The sequence below is a fragment of the Mastigoproctus giganteus genome, chromosome 13 (assembly GCF_048544385.1).
Source record: "Mastigoproctus giganteus isolate SK-2022 chromosome 13, ASM4854438v1, whole genome shotgun sequence".
Taxonomy (NCBI): domain Eukaryota; kingdom Metazoa; phylum Arthropoda; class Arachnida; order Uropygi; family Thelyphonidae; genus Mastigoproctus; species Mastigoproctus giganteus.
In genome coordinates this window covers 135,966,109-135,982,526 of record NC_143587.1, presented here as the reverse complement: position 1 = coordinate 135,982,526, position 16,418 = coordinate 135,966,109, and the positions used below count along the sequence as shown (strand labels likewise).

General features: G+C 37.3%; 1 protein-coding gene across 1 annotated transcript in view; it reads right to left on the bottom strand.

Annotated features, from left to right (window-relative positions):
* The window catches only part of LOC150076462 (protein disulfide-isomerase-like), a 249,734-nt gene that overhangs the window by 41,271 nt on the left and 192,045 nt on the right, over positions 1-16,418 (bottom strand). Inside the window, exon 8 of the mRNA XM_090387796.1 lies at positions 3,199-3,377. Within this exon, the coding sequence (XP_090243922.1) occupies positions 3,199-3,377 (179 nt within the window). The remainder of the gene's footprint in view (positions 1-3,198; positions 3,378-16,418) is intronic.

Here is a 16,418-nt window from a genome sequence, read left to right as displayed (position 1 = left end):
AGTTCACGAAGTTCCACACATCTGTTCTGCAACAATCTTCCTCAATTTGATCTTATGCCCCCTCAAAAGAAAAGGTAAAAGGTTATATGGCTCATTCTATGCATTAGAAAATTCAGCCTGTATTTGCCAGTCTCCATTTTGTGTTTCTTGAAGGTTGTTATATACAAGAAGTTTTTAGTATTTATTATTCATTTTATTAATTTTTATCCATACTATTCTGGTATTTGTGGATCCAAAATTTCTCTTTTACTCTGCCACCACTTGCCATATTTTTTCATATTCTTGCCAGGTTTTTTTCATGTTTTACAAGGTTACGCTTTTTATTCCACCATGGTTCTGGATGTGTGGAGAATCTTGTGGATGTCTTTGGTATGGTCAGTTCAGTTGTTTGAGTTAGTATTAGTAAATGATGTAAGAAAGCAAGCTTATACAGCATCAGACAAAAAAAACCCCCATTTCCCACATTGCCTGTCCACAACCTCCAACAGCTTGTCCTTGAATTTGTTCAAATTATCCACTTCCACAACAACAGATGGAAGTTTGTTCCAACAACAATCAATTGCTGGCTGATGGCAAAGTTCAACACATTTATTCTGCAATCCTCTTCTTCAATTTGAATTTATCCACCCTCACGTGCATAGTCTGAGCAAGAGGAAGGATCTTATCAGCATTGAGCTTGCTCAATCTATTTAAAGCCTTAAACACCACAATCAGATCACTTTGCAGATAAATATTCTCCAGGTGCTGTAGTTTGCAGAACTGAAGCCTTTCTTGGCAAGAGCACCCCTCTATTTACCTCAATCTTGTTGTTCTTCTCTGTACCCATTCCAACAGCTCTACATCCATCCTAAAATGAGGCCTCCAGGCCTGTATGGTGTACTCAAGATGCGGTCTGACCACTGCCTTATACAAAGGGATAATTACCTCCTTATCCATGCTAGCAAAATTCCTGTATATCACTGACAAGACCCCATGAGCTGCTGTGGCAGCCTGTCTGCACTGTTCAGAAAATTTCATATGACTACACAATTACCCCCAGGTCTCTTTCATTCTCCATTATCCCGAGTGTAACACCACCTAGTTGGTATGTTACTCTGGGGTTACTGCTACCCATATGCACTATTTGCATATGGGTAGCAGTAACTTTGCATTTGTCAATGTTAAACTTCGGCTGCCACTTCTCAGCCCATCGACCCAACTTTTCTAGATCCTGTTGCAGCAGCATATTGTCATTACTGTTATTAACAACCCTGCCAACCTTTGTATCATCTGCAAACTTTGACATTAAGCTTGATATACCTTCATTAATATCATTGATAAATATACAAAACAATAATGGGCCCGACACTGAACACTGGGGCACACCATTAATAACATTAGTCCACTGATTATAATCCTCTGTCTTCTCCCAGTCAACCACCCTTTTATCCCTCATAGCAACTTACCCTTAATACCATTCTGCTCCAATTTGTACAGTAGTCTTTCATGTGCAACAGTGTCAAAAGCTTTCCTGAAATCCAAGTATATGATATCAAAATTATTTTTTTGCATCCAGCTCCTTTGTGACCATGTCATAGTATCCAAGCAAAATGGTCAGACAAGACTTCTCCTTAACAAATCCATGCTGTGTCTGAATTATTATGCAGTCTTGTCTAGATGATCCTGCAATGCTTCTTTTACCAGTGACTCCATTATTTTCCCTGGAACAGAAGGTCAAAATAACAGGTCTGTAATTACTTGTGTCACCCTTTGTGAACTGGAGATATTTGCACATCTCCAGTCCATGGAGACTTCCTGAGTCCAAGGATGCTCTCATAATTATGGCTAAGGGTTTGCTTACTTCCTTTGCCACCTCCTTGAATATAACTGGATAGATCCAGTTATGTTCAAGGTGCCTTTATGTTTAACTTCAATTTCTCCTCCACTTTGCTCTCAGTTATTAAAAAATCATTTAACTCCCTGTTAGAGTTGGATAAACATGTGGCCCTCTCCTCCTCCTTGAATAACTCATGTACGAATTGTGAAAAATGAAAGAATGATCATCTACAGTCAAACCACTGATATCAAGTGGACCAATCTGATTCATCCCCTTCCTTTTATAGTTTATATAAATAAAGAAATCTCTGCAGGTTTTCTTTGCATCCTTTGCCAAAGATTTCTCATAATCTGCCTTCACTTTCCTAAACTACTTTGTGACTTCATTACAGACTAACTTATATCTACCATAGGCTTCTGTGTCACCTGATAATTTATATGCATCCAATGCATTTTTCTTTTCTGCCAAAAGCCTCAGTTCATCTGATGTCCATTTGGGCCTAAACCTAGAACAGTATTTCTTAGTTGGAACAAAAAGCCTAGCGGCTTCCAAGATTACTTCCTTGAATGCTTCCCATTTAGAATTTGCTGTTGGTAACATCATCAGTTGATCCCAGTGTATAGAATTTAAAAAAAAAAATCTGAGACCACCGTAGTCACCTTTATGAAAGCAAAAACTCTTCCCTTTACTTAAAGATGTAACTATCATCTTTAAGTAAAACCCACAGTATGTAGATGAGTACAGGAGTGCATTCTAGTTAACTGTAATCTGAGCCTATATGATCACCAAATATAGTAACTGATAATATTCTTTTTAAAATGGTTAGTTGCAAACTTCTGTATTATATGTCATTGTGACAGAGTATAGAGAAGAACAATTTAAATCAAATTTTTGAAACTTCCCATTAGACATACAGAGAAAATACATTTTAATATTGTACTAACATCACTTTGTTTTGTGTATTCCATATTTTTGAAGTAGAGACTAGCACACCTGACTTGCAATTCACTAACTATAGACGAACAATAAAGTTTCATGAACAAATTCAGGCTTAAATTCCAAATTTAATTATGAAGCTGCAGTTTCACATTGCTTTTTATTATTATTATTATTATTATTTTTTTATTTGTGAAGAAGTGGCAAAGAATTATATAGTGAGCAGGATAAAAGGAAAACAAAAAAATTTCACAGTTCCAGAACTATTCTAAAATACAATATTTAGATAAACAAGAATAAAACGCTGAGCAGAATAAAAGTAAATTACTTCTGGAAAAACCACTTTTTCAAATAATCAGCGATAAGAACCAATAACATTACTTCAACCTTGTTATATTTCATTTTATTAAGAAATTAAAAATAAATATAGATATTTAATAAGTTACCTTATTTGTTCTCTTCTTGTATAATTTAATAGTGGGAAAACTGTTAATCTTTGTGTGCTCCAGTTCATTAGCTGTTGCATCCATTTTTGCAATAATTACTGATGCATGATCTTTATATTTTTCTCCCAATGTTTCATAAATAGGTGATAACTGCTTACAGTGACCACACCATGGTGCATCTATGAGACAAAACAAAACAAGAGGAAAAAATATTTTAGATATTTAATGATGGTATAAAATTTTAAAAACCAATAAAAGCCATATGTATTGGTCAGAATAGTTTTAAAGAGAGTGAACAGTTATGTCCATATCATCTAAGAAACTAAAGAAAAGAAAAGAAAAGAAAAGAGACCAAAAACTCAAGTATTGAATCATTTAATGTGGAAAAGTCGTGGTAAAAAAAAAAAGTTAATTGCTATTGATGTTAAAGCATGTATTCACATTTAATAAAATTAATGTATTAATTTTAAGGAATACTAGTACCATGGAGTAAACTAACTATATTTTAATTTTTGTTGCCAGTACTGAAATCAGAAGCAGCATCACAGCAAAGTACAGAATATACCCCCACAAAAAATTAATAATACTAACTCTGAGATCTTATCTTCACATAAACTGCAATCAGTACATAAAATATAAAAATAAATTTCATTTTATACTTGATATGGCCAGCAAGAGAAGTTTAGAACTTAACTGTAACTCAAAAGATGAAAAAAGGGCAGTTCAACATTACGCATTAATAATGCCAGTTTATTGCTGGCAAGTTACCAGTAATTTCTCAAAGTTCATTCATGAAGATGCACAAGAACATGATAAATTATAGTAATAATTGCATCAAGTTAAACTAATAAATCAGACATTCCTTAAACTCATGAATAATACTGGTTTACTTGGTGACAAAATACTTAAAACAAATTAAAAACATTTAAATGCAGACAAACACTTATGAACAGACTGAAGAAGTGGTTAAAAGTTAACAAACAAATATATTATGTGATATACAATGCCATAAAGCAGAGTTTCCAAAATTGGGGTCTGGAGATCAGTTCCAAGGGGTCCACAAAGTGTTCAGAAGGTATTAAGTAATATGTATTTATTTTCTTTAAAAAATATACCGATAAAATCACAAAGAATTTTGTTATACAACATTACTTATTTTTGACATGATTATATATACAAATTATTCATTCTATGTATAGCAAATTGATGATAAATAAAGTTATTATTATATATCTGTATAAAAATAAGAATAAAGTTGAGTTGTTTCACACATAACTTTGAATTTTCTTTTCAGAAAACCCAGTGTTCATACACATATATACATGGGAGTGCACCCGCGCACACACTTTTTTGAAGGGGTCTGTAAATCTCAATAGTTTGTGAGTCTGTAAATCTCAATATTTAATGTGAGCTGTATAGCACATAATTTTGCAGAAAGTATGATGTACTCAACTGGAAGGGATTTTGAGACCACATGTGATGGGAACACAACTTGCTGCACATACATCCACACAGATGATGAGTTTCCTAGTATGTTTAAAAACATAAGTATGTAGCTGTTGGATATCAAGTGATAGAATGGTATTTTTTGACCTCTGGGCACCAACATATAGCCAATGTCTGTCCCATGGAAGTAAAGCATATTTATTTTCCTCAATTTTGTGTTCAGATCATTTTCCACTTGTGTACTATTTCTCAAAAGCCTGTCCCAGCAGGCCTAGGTTTGTTAGGCTTAGAATCAGATTATTGGCCAAAGAGGATTGTTGAGCATACGCAACAAGGATGGGACGGAAGACTTCTTATTTTGACAGCGTAGGCTGTCTTCTAAGATAAAGTGGGGGGGGGGATATGCACCTCTATGCACCAGCTGTGAATTGGTAAGATTCTGTAGGCACCTAGAGCAGATCGAAGTGTACATGCTGGATGTGTCAAAAGATTGTAAGGTGTTGTTTTTAGCTGAAACATTATGCTATAGCTCCATGGTGTAATTATAACTGGGTTAGAGTACAGTATTAATTCAGCAATGACTGCCTGTTGGCACCTCAAAATGCTGAGGACACTGCATGAAGGAAATTTAATTTCATGGAGGCACACAGTTTACAGGTAGGTAATATGTTTATGAAAATTAGTTTGGAGTCAAACTAAACATAATAGTCTTATGGAATTTGACAGGTTCATTTACCAGGTTCTAAATGAACTTGTCTTAAAATTGAAAGCAATTTATAGAACTGTATTGCTCCTTGTTAGTTTTCCCCTTGGTTAATAAAGAGCCATTGCATTTTTTTATCCAAGTTTAAATTTTAGTTATTGTCAATTGTCATCTTCCAATGGTAGCCATGCTTGATGATTGACAGGAAAAAGCAAGATCGTTCACATACATAAGTTTCCAGAGGAGCCGAAATGTCTTGAGTTATGTTACTGGTACATAATTCAAAAAGAGTTGCACTTAAAATCAATCCCTGAGGTACTTCTCATATGTGAATCATACTTGAAAGGTCCCGAGATGGAGAAAATTCAATTCTGAACGAATCAAGGCAGGTCCCAATTAGCTCTTAGTCCAGGTTGTATAAGGCTTGGAGGAGTCTATATCTCCAGGTGGTGTCAAATTCTTTATTAATATCAAGTTACCATTACCATATGTTGTTTTTTAACAAAAATATTTTGAGTGTATACGTGTGCTTTGACTTTAATGTAAACATCAGTTGCAGACCTGCTAGGATGGCAACCAAATTGATGGCATGATATAGCATCTTGATCTTTAGTATTAGTAATGGCCACGTGGTACAAGTAAGAATATGGCTTATGCTGCACCAACCAAAAAAATAAAAAAAATAATAAATAAAATAAAAAAAATAATAAAATAATAAAAAGAATCTTAAAAAAAAAAAAAAAATAAGAGAAAAGGAAATAGACAACCTATATTTCCCTCCTCCAGTAGGAAATTATCCAGCTGACCTTTGAACTTCCCCAAACTGCCAGCCCCTATCACCTATGTAGGTAACTTATTCCAATAATTTATAACTCGCTCGCTAAAATAAAGCTTTGCGTAATCCAGTCTAAACATCTCCATTGTAACTTGAAATTATGGCACTAGTTCTAGAATGATTTATAACTGTGAAAATTTCGTAATCATTCATTTTACTTATGCCTCTCAGAGCCTTAAACATGAAGTCTCCTCTAAGGTGCATAGTTTCCAAGCTCTGCACAACCCACATATTTGAAGTCTTTCATCATTTGGATGCCCTTTCACCAATCTTACCAGGAGAATTACTCCTCTTTGGACCCTTCCAAGAAGCACAATGTATTTCTTTAGGTGCGGTCTAAAGAAGAGTAATTCTCTTCTTTAGCCTATTGTTAGACTACACGTGGTCTAACAATAGCCTTATATAATGGGATTATGACGTGCGTATTTCTACTTCAATTGTTTGATAAATCATCGATATGACACCATGGCCCTATCATGCAAACAGTCTACAATGCTCAGAGAACTCAGAGCATTAGCATTTGAAACAAGAAAGTAAGCTTATAACAGCATCAGCCAAAAAAAAAAAAAAAAAACCTTCCCATTTCACTGATCCATTCATTCCAAACATTAGTTTAGTTCTGCCTTGAATTTATTTAAGCTATCAAATTCCACAACAACAGACGGAAGTTTGTTCCAACAATCAACCACTTGCTGGCTAAATGCAAATTTCCTCACATCTATTCTATAAATGTCTTTCCTCAGTTTGAATCTATGTCCCCCCAGGTTTGTAATCTGCTTTTTTCTCAAGAGGAAGAATCCCATCAGCACTGAGCCTGCTCAAACCATTCATGGCCTTATACATCTCAATCAGATTGCAGAACTTACACCTTTCTTCAAAAGAGCACCCCTTTGTTCCCTTCACGAGTCTTATTGCCCTTCTCTGTCCTCATTCTAGCAACTCTATTCTTCCTAAAAAGAGGCTTCCAGACCTGTATGCAATACTCAAGGTAAGGCTTGACCATTGCCTTATACAAGGGGGGATAATCACCACCTTATCCCTGCTTGCAAAATTCCTATATATCATTGACAAGACCCCATGACCTACTCTGGCAGCCTGTCTGTACTGCTCCGAAAACTTGATCTGACTGCACAATTACCCCCTGGGTCTCTTTCATTCTCCACCATCCTGAGTATAACACCACCCAGTTGGTACATGTCTCTGAGGTTATTGCTACCTATATGCACTACTTTGCATTTGTCAATGTTAAATTCAGTTGCCACTTCTGAGCCCAACTTTTTCAGATCCTGTTGCAACAGTATACTGTCATTACTGTTATTAACAACCCTGCCAACCTTGGTGCCATCTGTAAACTTTGACATTAAGTTTGATATACCTTCATCAATATCATTGATAAATATACAAAACAACAATGGACCCAATACCAAACCCTCAGGGACACCACTAATAACATTAGTCCACATAGAACAGTATCCATTGATTACCACTCTGTCTTCTCCCACTCAACAATCCTTTTATCCATTGTAGCAACTTGCCCTTAATGCCACATTGCTCCAATTTAATTTATTTATTCTTGTTACACAGAGCATTAAAACTATGATAAATGAATTAGCTTTCGGCTGGGTGGCAGCCTTCATCAGATTAAAATACTTTGAATGGCAGTTAGAATAGAGATGCACTGCCAGGATGGTACGTGAGACACGTGGTTAATTGTTTGTTGATGTTTGTGGCTGTGACGTATGGTGGTGACGTGGCCAGCGTTTGTCTATGGACAGAATTACTGTTTCTGTGATGGGGTTAAGTTGACAACCACTGTTCCTGTTCAACGAGGTATCCGAGCATTTTATACTTAACGATTCCAACCAGGTGCGCCTTAGGTAATGGTGGGACTTGTCTACAACCACGACATCGCGGTGTGGGTCGATGTCGTGGTGGGTTGTCCAGACATGCTCGGCAATAGCTGAGTGTTCTACATCCGCCAAACGGATCGCCCTTTTATGTTCTGAGAGGCGTTTCTCGAGACGACGACCAGTCTCTCCAAAGTAGCAGCTCGTGCAGTCACGGCAAGAGATGCGATAGACCACACCACTCTGTAGAAGGGTGGGGACAGGTGTTTTTATGTTGGAAAGGAGAGAACGCAGTTTCTTGCCTGGGAGTTGGATGCACTTTACCCCATGCGATCTTAGGATTCTACCGATCTGCTGTGACAGGTTGGGGTAGTATGGGATGAATGCCCTCGTGGAAGACTCGTCACTGTTGGCGTTGCTGTTGGTCGTCACGTTGTCGCGTGCTTGTAGATCACATCTGATCACATCTTGTAGATCACATCTCTGGTGATCTAGAGATCACCAGAGTCAAAGTAGTCAAACTTTGACTCTGGTGATCTAGAGATCACCAGAGTCAAAGTAGACCTTACGAGGTGTGGCTACCCCATCGATGTTCTTAACAGATGTGATCTACAAGCACGCGACAACGTGACGACCAACAGCAACGCCAACAGTGACGAGTCTTCCACGAGGGCATTCATCCCATACTACCCCAACCTGTCACAGCAGATCGGTAGAATCCTAAGATCGCATGGGGTAAAGTGCATCCAACTCCCAGGCAAGAAACTGCGTTCTCTCCTTTCCAACATAAAAACACCTGTCCCCACCCTTCTACAGAGTGGTGTGGTCTATCGCATCTCTTGCCGTGACTGCACGAGCTGCTACTTTGGAGAGACTGGTCGTCGTCTCGAGAAACGCCTCTCAGAACATAAAAGGGCGATCCGTTTGGCGGATGTAGAACACTCAGCTATTGCCGAGCATGTCTGGACAACCCACCACGACATCGACCCACACCGCAATGTCGTGGTTGTAGACAAGTCCCACCATTACCTAAGGCGCACCTGGTTGGAATCGTTAAGTATAAAATGCTCGGATACCTCGTTGAACAGGAACAGTGGTTGTCAACTTAACCCCATCACAGAAACAGTAATTCTGTCCATAGACAAACGCTGGCCACGTCACCACCATACGTCACAGCCACAAACATCAACAAACAATTAACCACGTGTCTCACGTACCATCCTGGCAGTGCATCTCTATTCTAACTGCCATTCAAAGTATTTTAATCTGATGAAGGCTGCCACCCAGCCGAAAGCTAATTCATTTATCATAGTTTTAATGCTCTGTGTAACAAGAATAAATAAATTATGAATCCAGAGCACGCAGGCGTGTTTTATTATGTATTGCTCCAATTTGTACAGTAGTCTTCAATGTGCAACTGTATCAAAAGCTTTCCTGAAATCCAAGTATATGATATCAAAATTATTTTTTGCATCCAGTTCCTTTGTGACCACATCATAGTATCCAATCAAATTGGTCAGACAAGACTTCCCCTTAACAAACCTATGCTGTGTCTGAATTATTACTGCTGTCTTGTCTATATGATCCTACAATGCTTCTTTAACTAGTGACTTCATTATTTTCTCTGGAACAGAAGTCAAACTAACAGGTCTCTAAATACTCGTGTCACCCTTTGTGAACTGGAGATACATTTGCACATCTCCAGTCTGTGGAGACTTTCCTTGAGTCCCAAGGCTGCTCTCATAATTATGGCTAAGGGTTTGCTTACTTCCTTTGCCACCTCCTTTGATATAACTGGATAGATCCCATCTACCCCAGGTGCCTTTCCTCTTCTGCCAGCTTTAGTTCAACTGCACCATGTCTATAAGTTATTCTGGGGTTGCTGTTTGTTGGATTAAAGCATAGCACCTTACACTTTGCTGGATTAAAGCATAGCAGCTATTTTTTGACCAACCCTGAAGTCTATCTAGGTCACTCTGAAGAGGTTTTGCTTGGCAGTGATCATTAACTACTCTACCAATCTTTACATCATCTGCATATTTAGACATCATGCTTCCTATCCCTTCATCGATGTCATTTATGAATATCAAAAACCAACAGTGGTCTTAATACTGATCCTTGCGGAGCCCCACTTCTTACATCAACCCAATCTGAGGAATAACCATTTATCACAACCCTCTGCCTCCTGCCCTTAAGCCATCCAGTTATCCATCAAGGATTTTCCCTGTGTTTCCAACCTGTTTCAACTTATATAGTAACCACTCATGTGGGACCGAGTCAAATGCTTTGCTGAAATCCAAATAAAATGAAATTATTTTGCAAGTCCAGCTCTCGAGTGACCCTGTCAAAATAGCTAACAAGATTAGTTAAACATGATTTTCCCTTTACAAAACCATGCTGAGTATCCTTCAGAATTCCACCCTTGATCACTGTCTCCATGATTTTCCTACTACTGAAGTTAGATTAACCGGCCGATAATTTCCACTTCTAGAATCGCCCTTATGTATTGGAGATACATTGGCAGTTTTCCAATCCAATGGAATCACTCCTGAGTTCAGTGATGCTCTCATAATTAGCCTCAATGGTTCAATGCCTTCACTTGCCACCTCCCTTAAGATTATAGGGTATATGCCATCAACCACAGGAGCCTTACTGGCCTGTAGGCTCGAAAGTTTTTTCATTAAATAAACATGTGAAATTTCAACATCATTAATTACATTTTTTTTCAACTTCACCCCCATAATATCTCATTGACACAAAGGGTTTTTCTTCTGTAAATATCAATGCATAACTGTTGAGTTCATCTGCCACTTCAGCTAGGGTATATAATGCTATCCCACATCCATTAAATAAGGGTCCTCTCACCTCTGCCTGATCAAATCTAAAACAACCCCATCTTCAATAATCCAGATGAATCTTTTGCGAACCACATTTTCTAGGACCAGACTTCTCAATTAAATTAAGTAAAGAACCAATAAACTTGACTGTTGAATCTATGGTAGGCCAATCGTCAGTCAGTGGGAAAAGTGACATTTCCGGTTGCTTGTCAAGCTTCTGTACATTTCTTCCTGTGATGCAGAAGGTCCACACAATATTATATTGACCCTCCTGTGTGATGTTTTTAGGTTATCTACCTTACTTTCTTTGGATTTCGAGTGTGGGGGAAATTTTACATGAAAATCATTATGCTTGGTCTCGTAATGTCTTTTCAGATTACATACTTTAACAACTGACAGAACTTCATTAGAGATTAAACACATGGGTAAATTATCATTAAGTAGTATGAAACAAGTCATTTGTCCATTCTATTTTAAAGACTGTTTTCACTTCCAACTTTGCTTTGTTTTGGGGAAAGATATTTTAGGCTAAAATTGAATACAGTTCACATGAACTCAGTCATGGCTTGCTAGAACACGTCACCATCTGATAAAAAAAAAAAAAAAAAAAAAAAAAAAGGTGTAATTCATTTTGTTTCATTTCATTTATATGAAAAATTATTTTTAAAAGCAGCTACCATGTAAATGAAACAAATTCAGGAATTTTAAAACAAAATTTTCCATTTTTTTTTTAAAGATTTACTCCAGTGTTTAAAAGTGGTGGGATTTCAAACATTTACATTGAATTATAAAATGTCTATATTGGCAACCATGTCGATATCAGGCTCTCAAAAAGCATCTTTCATCATGGCAGACATGTGCTATCTAGTGGTAATATCAGCAATTACAAAAACATAGGCTGTTCTCAGCTTGGCAGCAAATTTAAAATTACTTCTGTGAAAACAAATTCATATTTATTAAGCCTGTACTGATTTTTTCCACAATTTCCATACTCTTCAGGTACTAATTGGTGGGCTAGTTCAAACAACCTGGTGGGCCAGAAGTGGCCAATGGACTCCCATTTGAGAAGTCCATTTCTAGGATTTTTCTTAAATACTAGTCAGAAATATAGGACAATAACTGCTGGGGGAAGAAGCACTGCCTTTCCCCAGTTTCGATATGGCTAACACTATTGACTGATGTCACATATCAGGGAAAACAATCCTTTCAAAGATTCAGTTTTAAAATTGCACTAGTACGGATATGGAGTTGAAATTAAGGTGGCAAAAAATCTAGTTCAAGTTCGGATAGCTTCTAGCTTCACTGAGTTCAGTAACAGTGAATGGCAGTTTCCAGGAATATGACTGGTTTGTAGCAAAGTTAATTAAAAAAAAAAATGTAACTTTATTAATAAAAATAATAAATTAAATTAATAATAATTAAATAAAAAAAAATGCTGGTAAACAGCTAAAATGTTCCTGTAATAAAATTAGTCAATTTCGACTAATATTAACGTGCTAAACACAAATATGACAATTAAAACAGATTATTAGCTCTAGTTTTGATAATACTATAAATGTCACTTTCAGTGCATTTTTTCTTAATTTTTGGGGAACTTTGGCCCTGACCTGAATTCGTGTGGTAACACTGCAGCCATTGTTGCTGAATCATACTATTTCCTAGATGCATCAGTCAATCTATAGCAGGCACCTGTCCATGCAACACTTCTTCAACTAAGCAAAAACTTTAATTTAGCATGCCACATAAGTGTGTAAATAGTGCAGATAATTTTTGTTATGTTTGTGGTGAAGTGACTTTGCATCACAGAAGCATGCAAATACTCTGATAATAAAAAAAAGCATACAACTGTTATTTTGGCTGCAAGGTTGGGGACCAAGACAAAAACTGGGCACCTTATTTGCTACAATACTTGTGCTCCTAATCTCTGCAACTGGTTAAATCACAAAGACTGCTCAATGCCTTTAGCCATGCCTATGACGTGGAGAGAGAGAGAGAGAGAGAGAGAGTGTCTTCAAATCATACAATGGACTGTTGCTTTTGTATGATACAAACTCTTCAGCAGTGGATTTCCAAGAAGAAAAAGTGTATCTTCAGCGAGAGGTCTGAACAGGCCTAAATTTTTTATTTTTACCCAGCCCAGCCCAAAGTCTAGACTGCCCGACCCAAGCCTGAATTTTTTTTCTTTCACATAATCGATTTTTATCCCACCTCAATTGAAACTTTTTATATAAATAAAATCGCTAGCATTACTTTGAAGTTTAATAATAATAAAAAAATAACCTTTCAGACTCAAAATTCAATATTAATAATTATATAACAATAATAATAATTATCAATATTAATTATATAAAAAAGAAAATGTAATAAATTTAAATTTACCATATTTAATATAATTCCAAAACAAAAATCTATATCCACCTCTACTTAAATTAAAAAATTAGAACTGGCTGTCAACTTTTGTCACTGGCAATTCTTACTGTATGAATGATGGGTAAGCATTCCTTTTATTGATAATTAAATCAATTATTAATAAAAGATTAATAAAAACAGAAAACTGCTCACTTCATTTGCCCATCCCTTCTAATAATTTATCTGATCTTCTTTCCTTTAAAATTTATTCAAACTTCCCACTTCTACAACACCAGATGACAGTTTGTTCCAACAATCAGTTTATCTAAAACTTGAAGGACCATATCCTGATTACTGTCATCAATCATTCCTACCTACTATCATATTATTAGCAAACTTAAACATTGAACTTCAAATACCTATAGCAATATCACCGATAAATCCATGGGCTCACATCTGGTGAGTATGGGCTTGGCACACCCAGGGCCCTGAGCTGGATATCATCTTTCTTGGTGATTCCCTTCTACTTTTGACTCTCTCTCTCTCTCTCTCTCTCTCTCTCTCTCTCTCTCTCTCTCTCTCTCTCTCGGTAACTCAGGAATATTTTTTGGCTGGTGCAGCATAAGACTCAGGCTTCCTTGCACCATATAGCTAATAATAATAATAATAATAAATATTAAGAACAGTAAAGGAGGTACAAAACAAATGCCTTCGGTACCTCCACTCATCAAATTATTTAACAGCAGCAGCAGCCATTTTTTACCACTCAAGTCTTCTACCACTTAACCAATCCATTTATCCAGAGTAGAAACTTTCCCCATAATGCCACACTCCTTCAATTTATACAATAATCATACATGTGCATGTGAACTATTAGCATATGATGCAAAAAATCAAACTTATCAGCATAAAAAAAAAAAACTTTCCTATTTCACCCATCTATTAATTCCAATAGTCTGTGCAGTTCTTCCTTGAATTTATTTTTGGCTATTAACTTCCATAATGACATTTGGAAGTTTGTTCCAGCAATCAACTACCCGCTGGCTAAAGGCAAATTTACACACACCTCTTCTACAACTGTATTTCCTTAATTTGAATTTGTGCCCCCTCAGGTTCATAATCTGAACGAGAGAGAGAGAGAGAGAGAGAGAGAGAGAGAGAGAGAGACCCATCAGCATTAGGCCTGCTCAAACCATTCAAGGCCTTATACACCTCAATCAGATCACTTCACAGGTGCCTAGTCTCCAGACATTGCAATCTGCAGACTTAAGCTTTTCTTGGTAAAAGCACCCCTTCGTTCCCCCTCACCAGTCTTACTGCCCTTCCCTGCGCTCATTTTAGCAATTCAAAAAGTGTCCTCACAATGGGCAGGCCAAACTGAGTACACCATTGCCAAGCCACACCTTATACAAAGGGATAATCACCTCCTTATCTCTGCTAGTAATTGACAACACCCCATTACCTGCTCTGGCAGCCTGTTTGCACAGCTCAGAAAACAATATGGAAACAATATGAAAACAAAACTTTTTCATTCTCCAATACTCTAATTGTAGTACCACACAGTTGGTACATTTCTCTGGGGTTCCTGTTACCAATATGCAGTACTTTACATTTATCTGTTCAGCTGCCACTTCTCAGCCCAACTTGTCTAGATCATGTTGCAATTGCAAACTGTCATTAACAAACCTGCAGACTTTTGTATCATCTGCAAATTTTGTCATTAAGCCTGGTATACCTTCATCAATATCATTGATAAATATACAAAACACAATGGCTTCGATGTTGTGCCCAACATTGAAGCCTGGGGGACTCTACTAACAACATTAGTCCACAAAGAACAGTGTCCAATGATTACCACTCTGTCTTCTTCCACCCAAACAGGGGCGTAGCTATGGTAGAGCAAAAGTAGCCATCCACTTGTTCAGATTATGAACTTAAGGGGGCATAAATTCAAATTAAGAAAAGACAGATGCAGAATAGATGTGCGGAAATTTTCCTTTAGCCAGCAGGTGGTTAATTGCTGGAACAAACTTCCATTTGTCGTTGTGGAAGTTGATAGGTTGAATAAATTTAAGGAGGAACTGGACAGGCATTTGTAGGGAATGGTGTGATTTTTTTTTTTTTTTTTTGGCTGATGCTGCATAAGCTCATACACTTGCTTCCTTGCATCACATGCGACTACTACCACTACCACATAAAAAAAAAAGGCACCCAGGGTGATGGGATCTATCAAAGTTATATAAAGGAGGCAGCAAAGGAAGTAAACAAACCCTTAGCCATAATTATGAGAGCTTCATTGGACTCAGGGGAGGTACCCATAGACTGGAGATGTGCAAATGTGACCTCAATTCACAAAGGAGGATCAAAGGATGACACAAGTAGTTATAGACCTGCAAGTTTAATGTCTGTTCCAGGAAAATTAATGGAGGCACTGGTTAAAGAAGCACTGCAGGATCATCTAGACAAGTCTTCAGTGATAGCTTGGCCACAGCATGGTTTTGTTAAGGGAAAGTCTTGCCTGACCAATTTGATTGGATACTATGATGCAGTCACAAAAGAACTGGATGCAAGGAATAACTTTGACATTATATATTTGGATCTTAAAAAGGTTTTTGGTACTGTTGCACATGGAAGACTGCTGCACAAATTGGAGCAGGGTGACATTGGAGGTAAATTGAGGGGGAGAAGACAGAGTGGTAATCAATGGACACTGCTCATCGTGCACTAAAGTTATTGGTGGAGTCCCTCAGGGTTCAATGTTGGGTCCATTGTTGTTTTCTGTATTTATAAATGATACTGATGATGGTATATCAAGCTTAATGTCCAACTTTGCAGACGATACAAAGGTTGGCAGGGTTGATAAGGACACTACTGACAGTATGCTGCTGCAACAGGATCTGGAACGGTTGAGCAGATGGGCTGGGAGGCGGCAAATGAAATTAAACATTGACAAACGTAAAATACTACATATGGGAAACAGTAACCCCAGAGTAACTTATCAACTCTGTGGTACTACACTGACAGTGGCAGAGAACGAAAAGAACCTGGGGGTAATTGTGCAGGCAGATATGAAGTTTTCTGAGCAGTGCAGATGGGCTGGAAGAGTAGCTAATGGTGTCTTGTCAATGATATACAGGAATTTTTCTATCGGGGATAAGGAGGTGATTATTCCCTTGTATAAGGCAATGGGTCAGGCCACACCT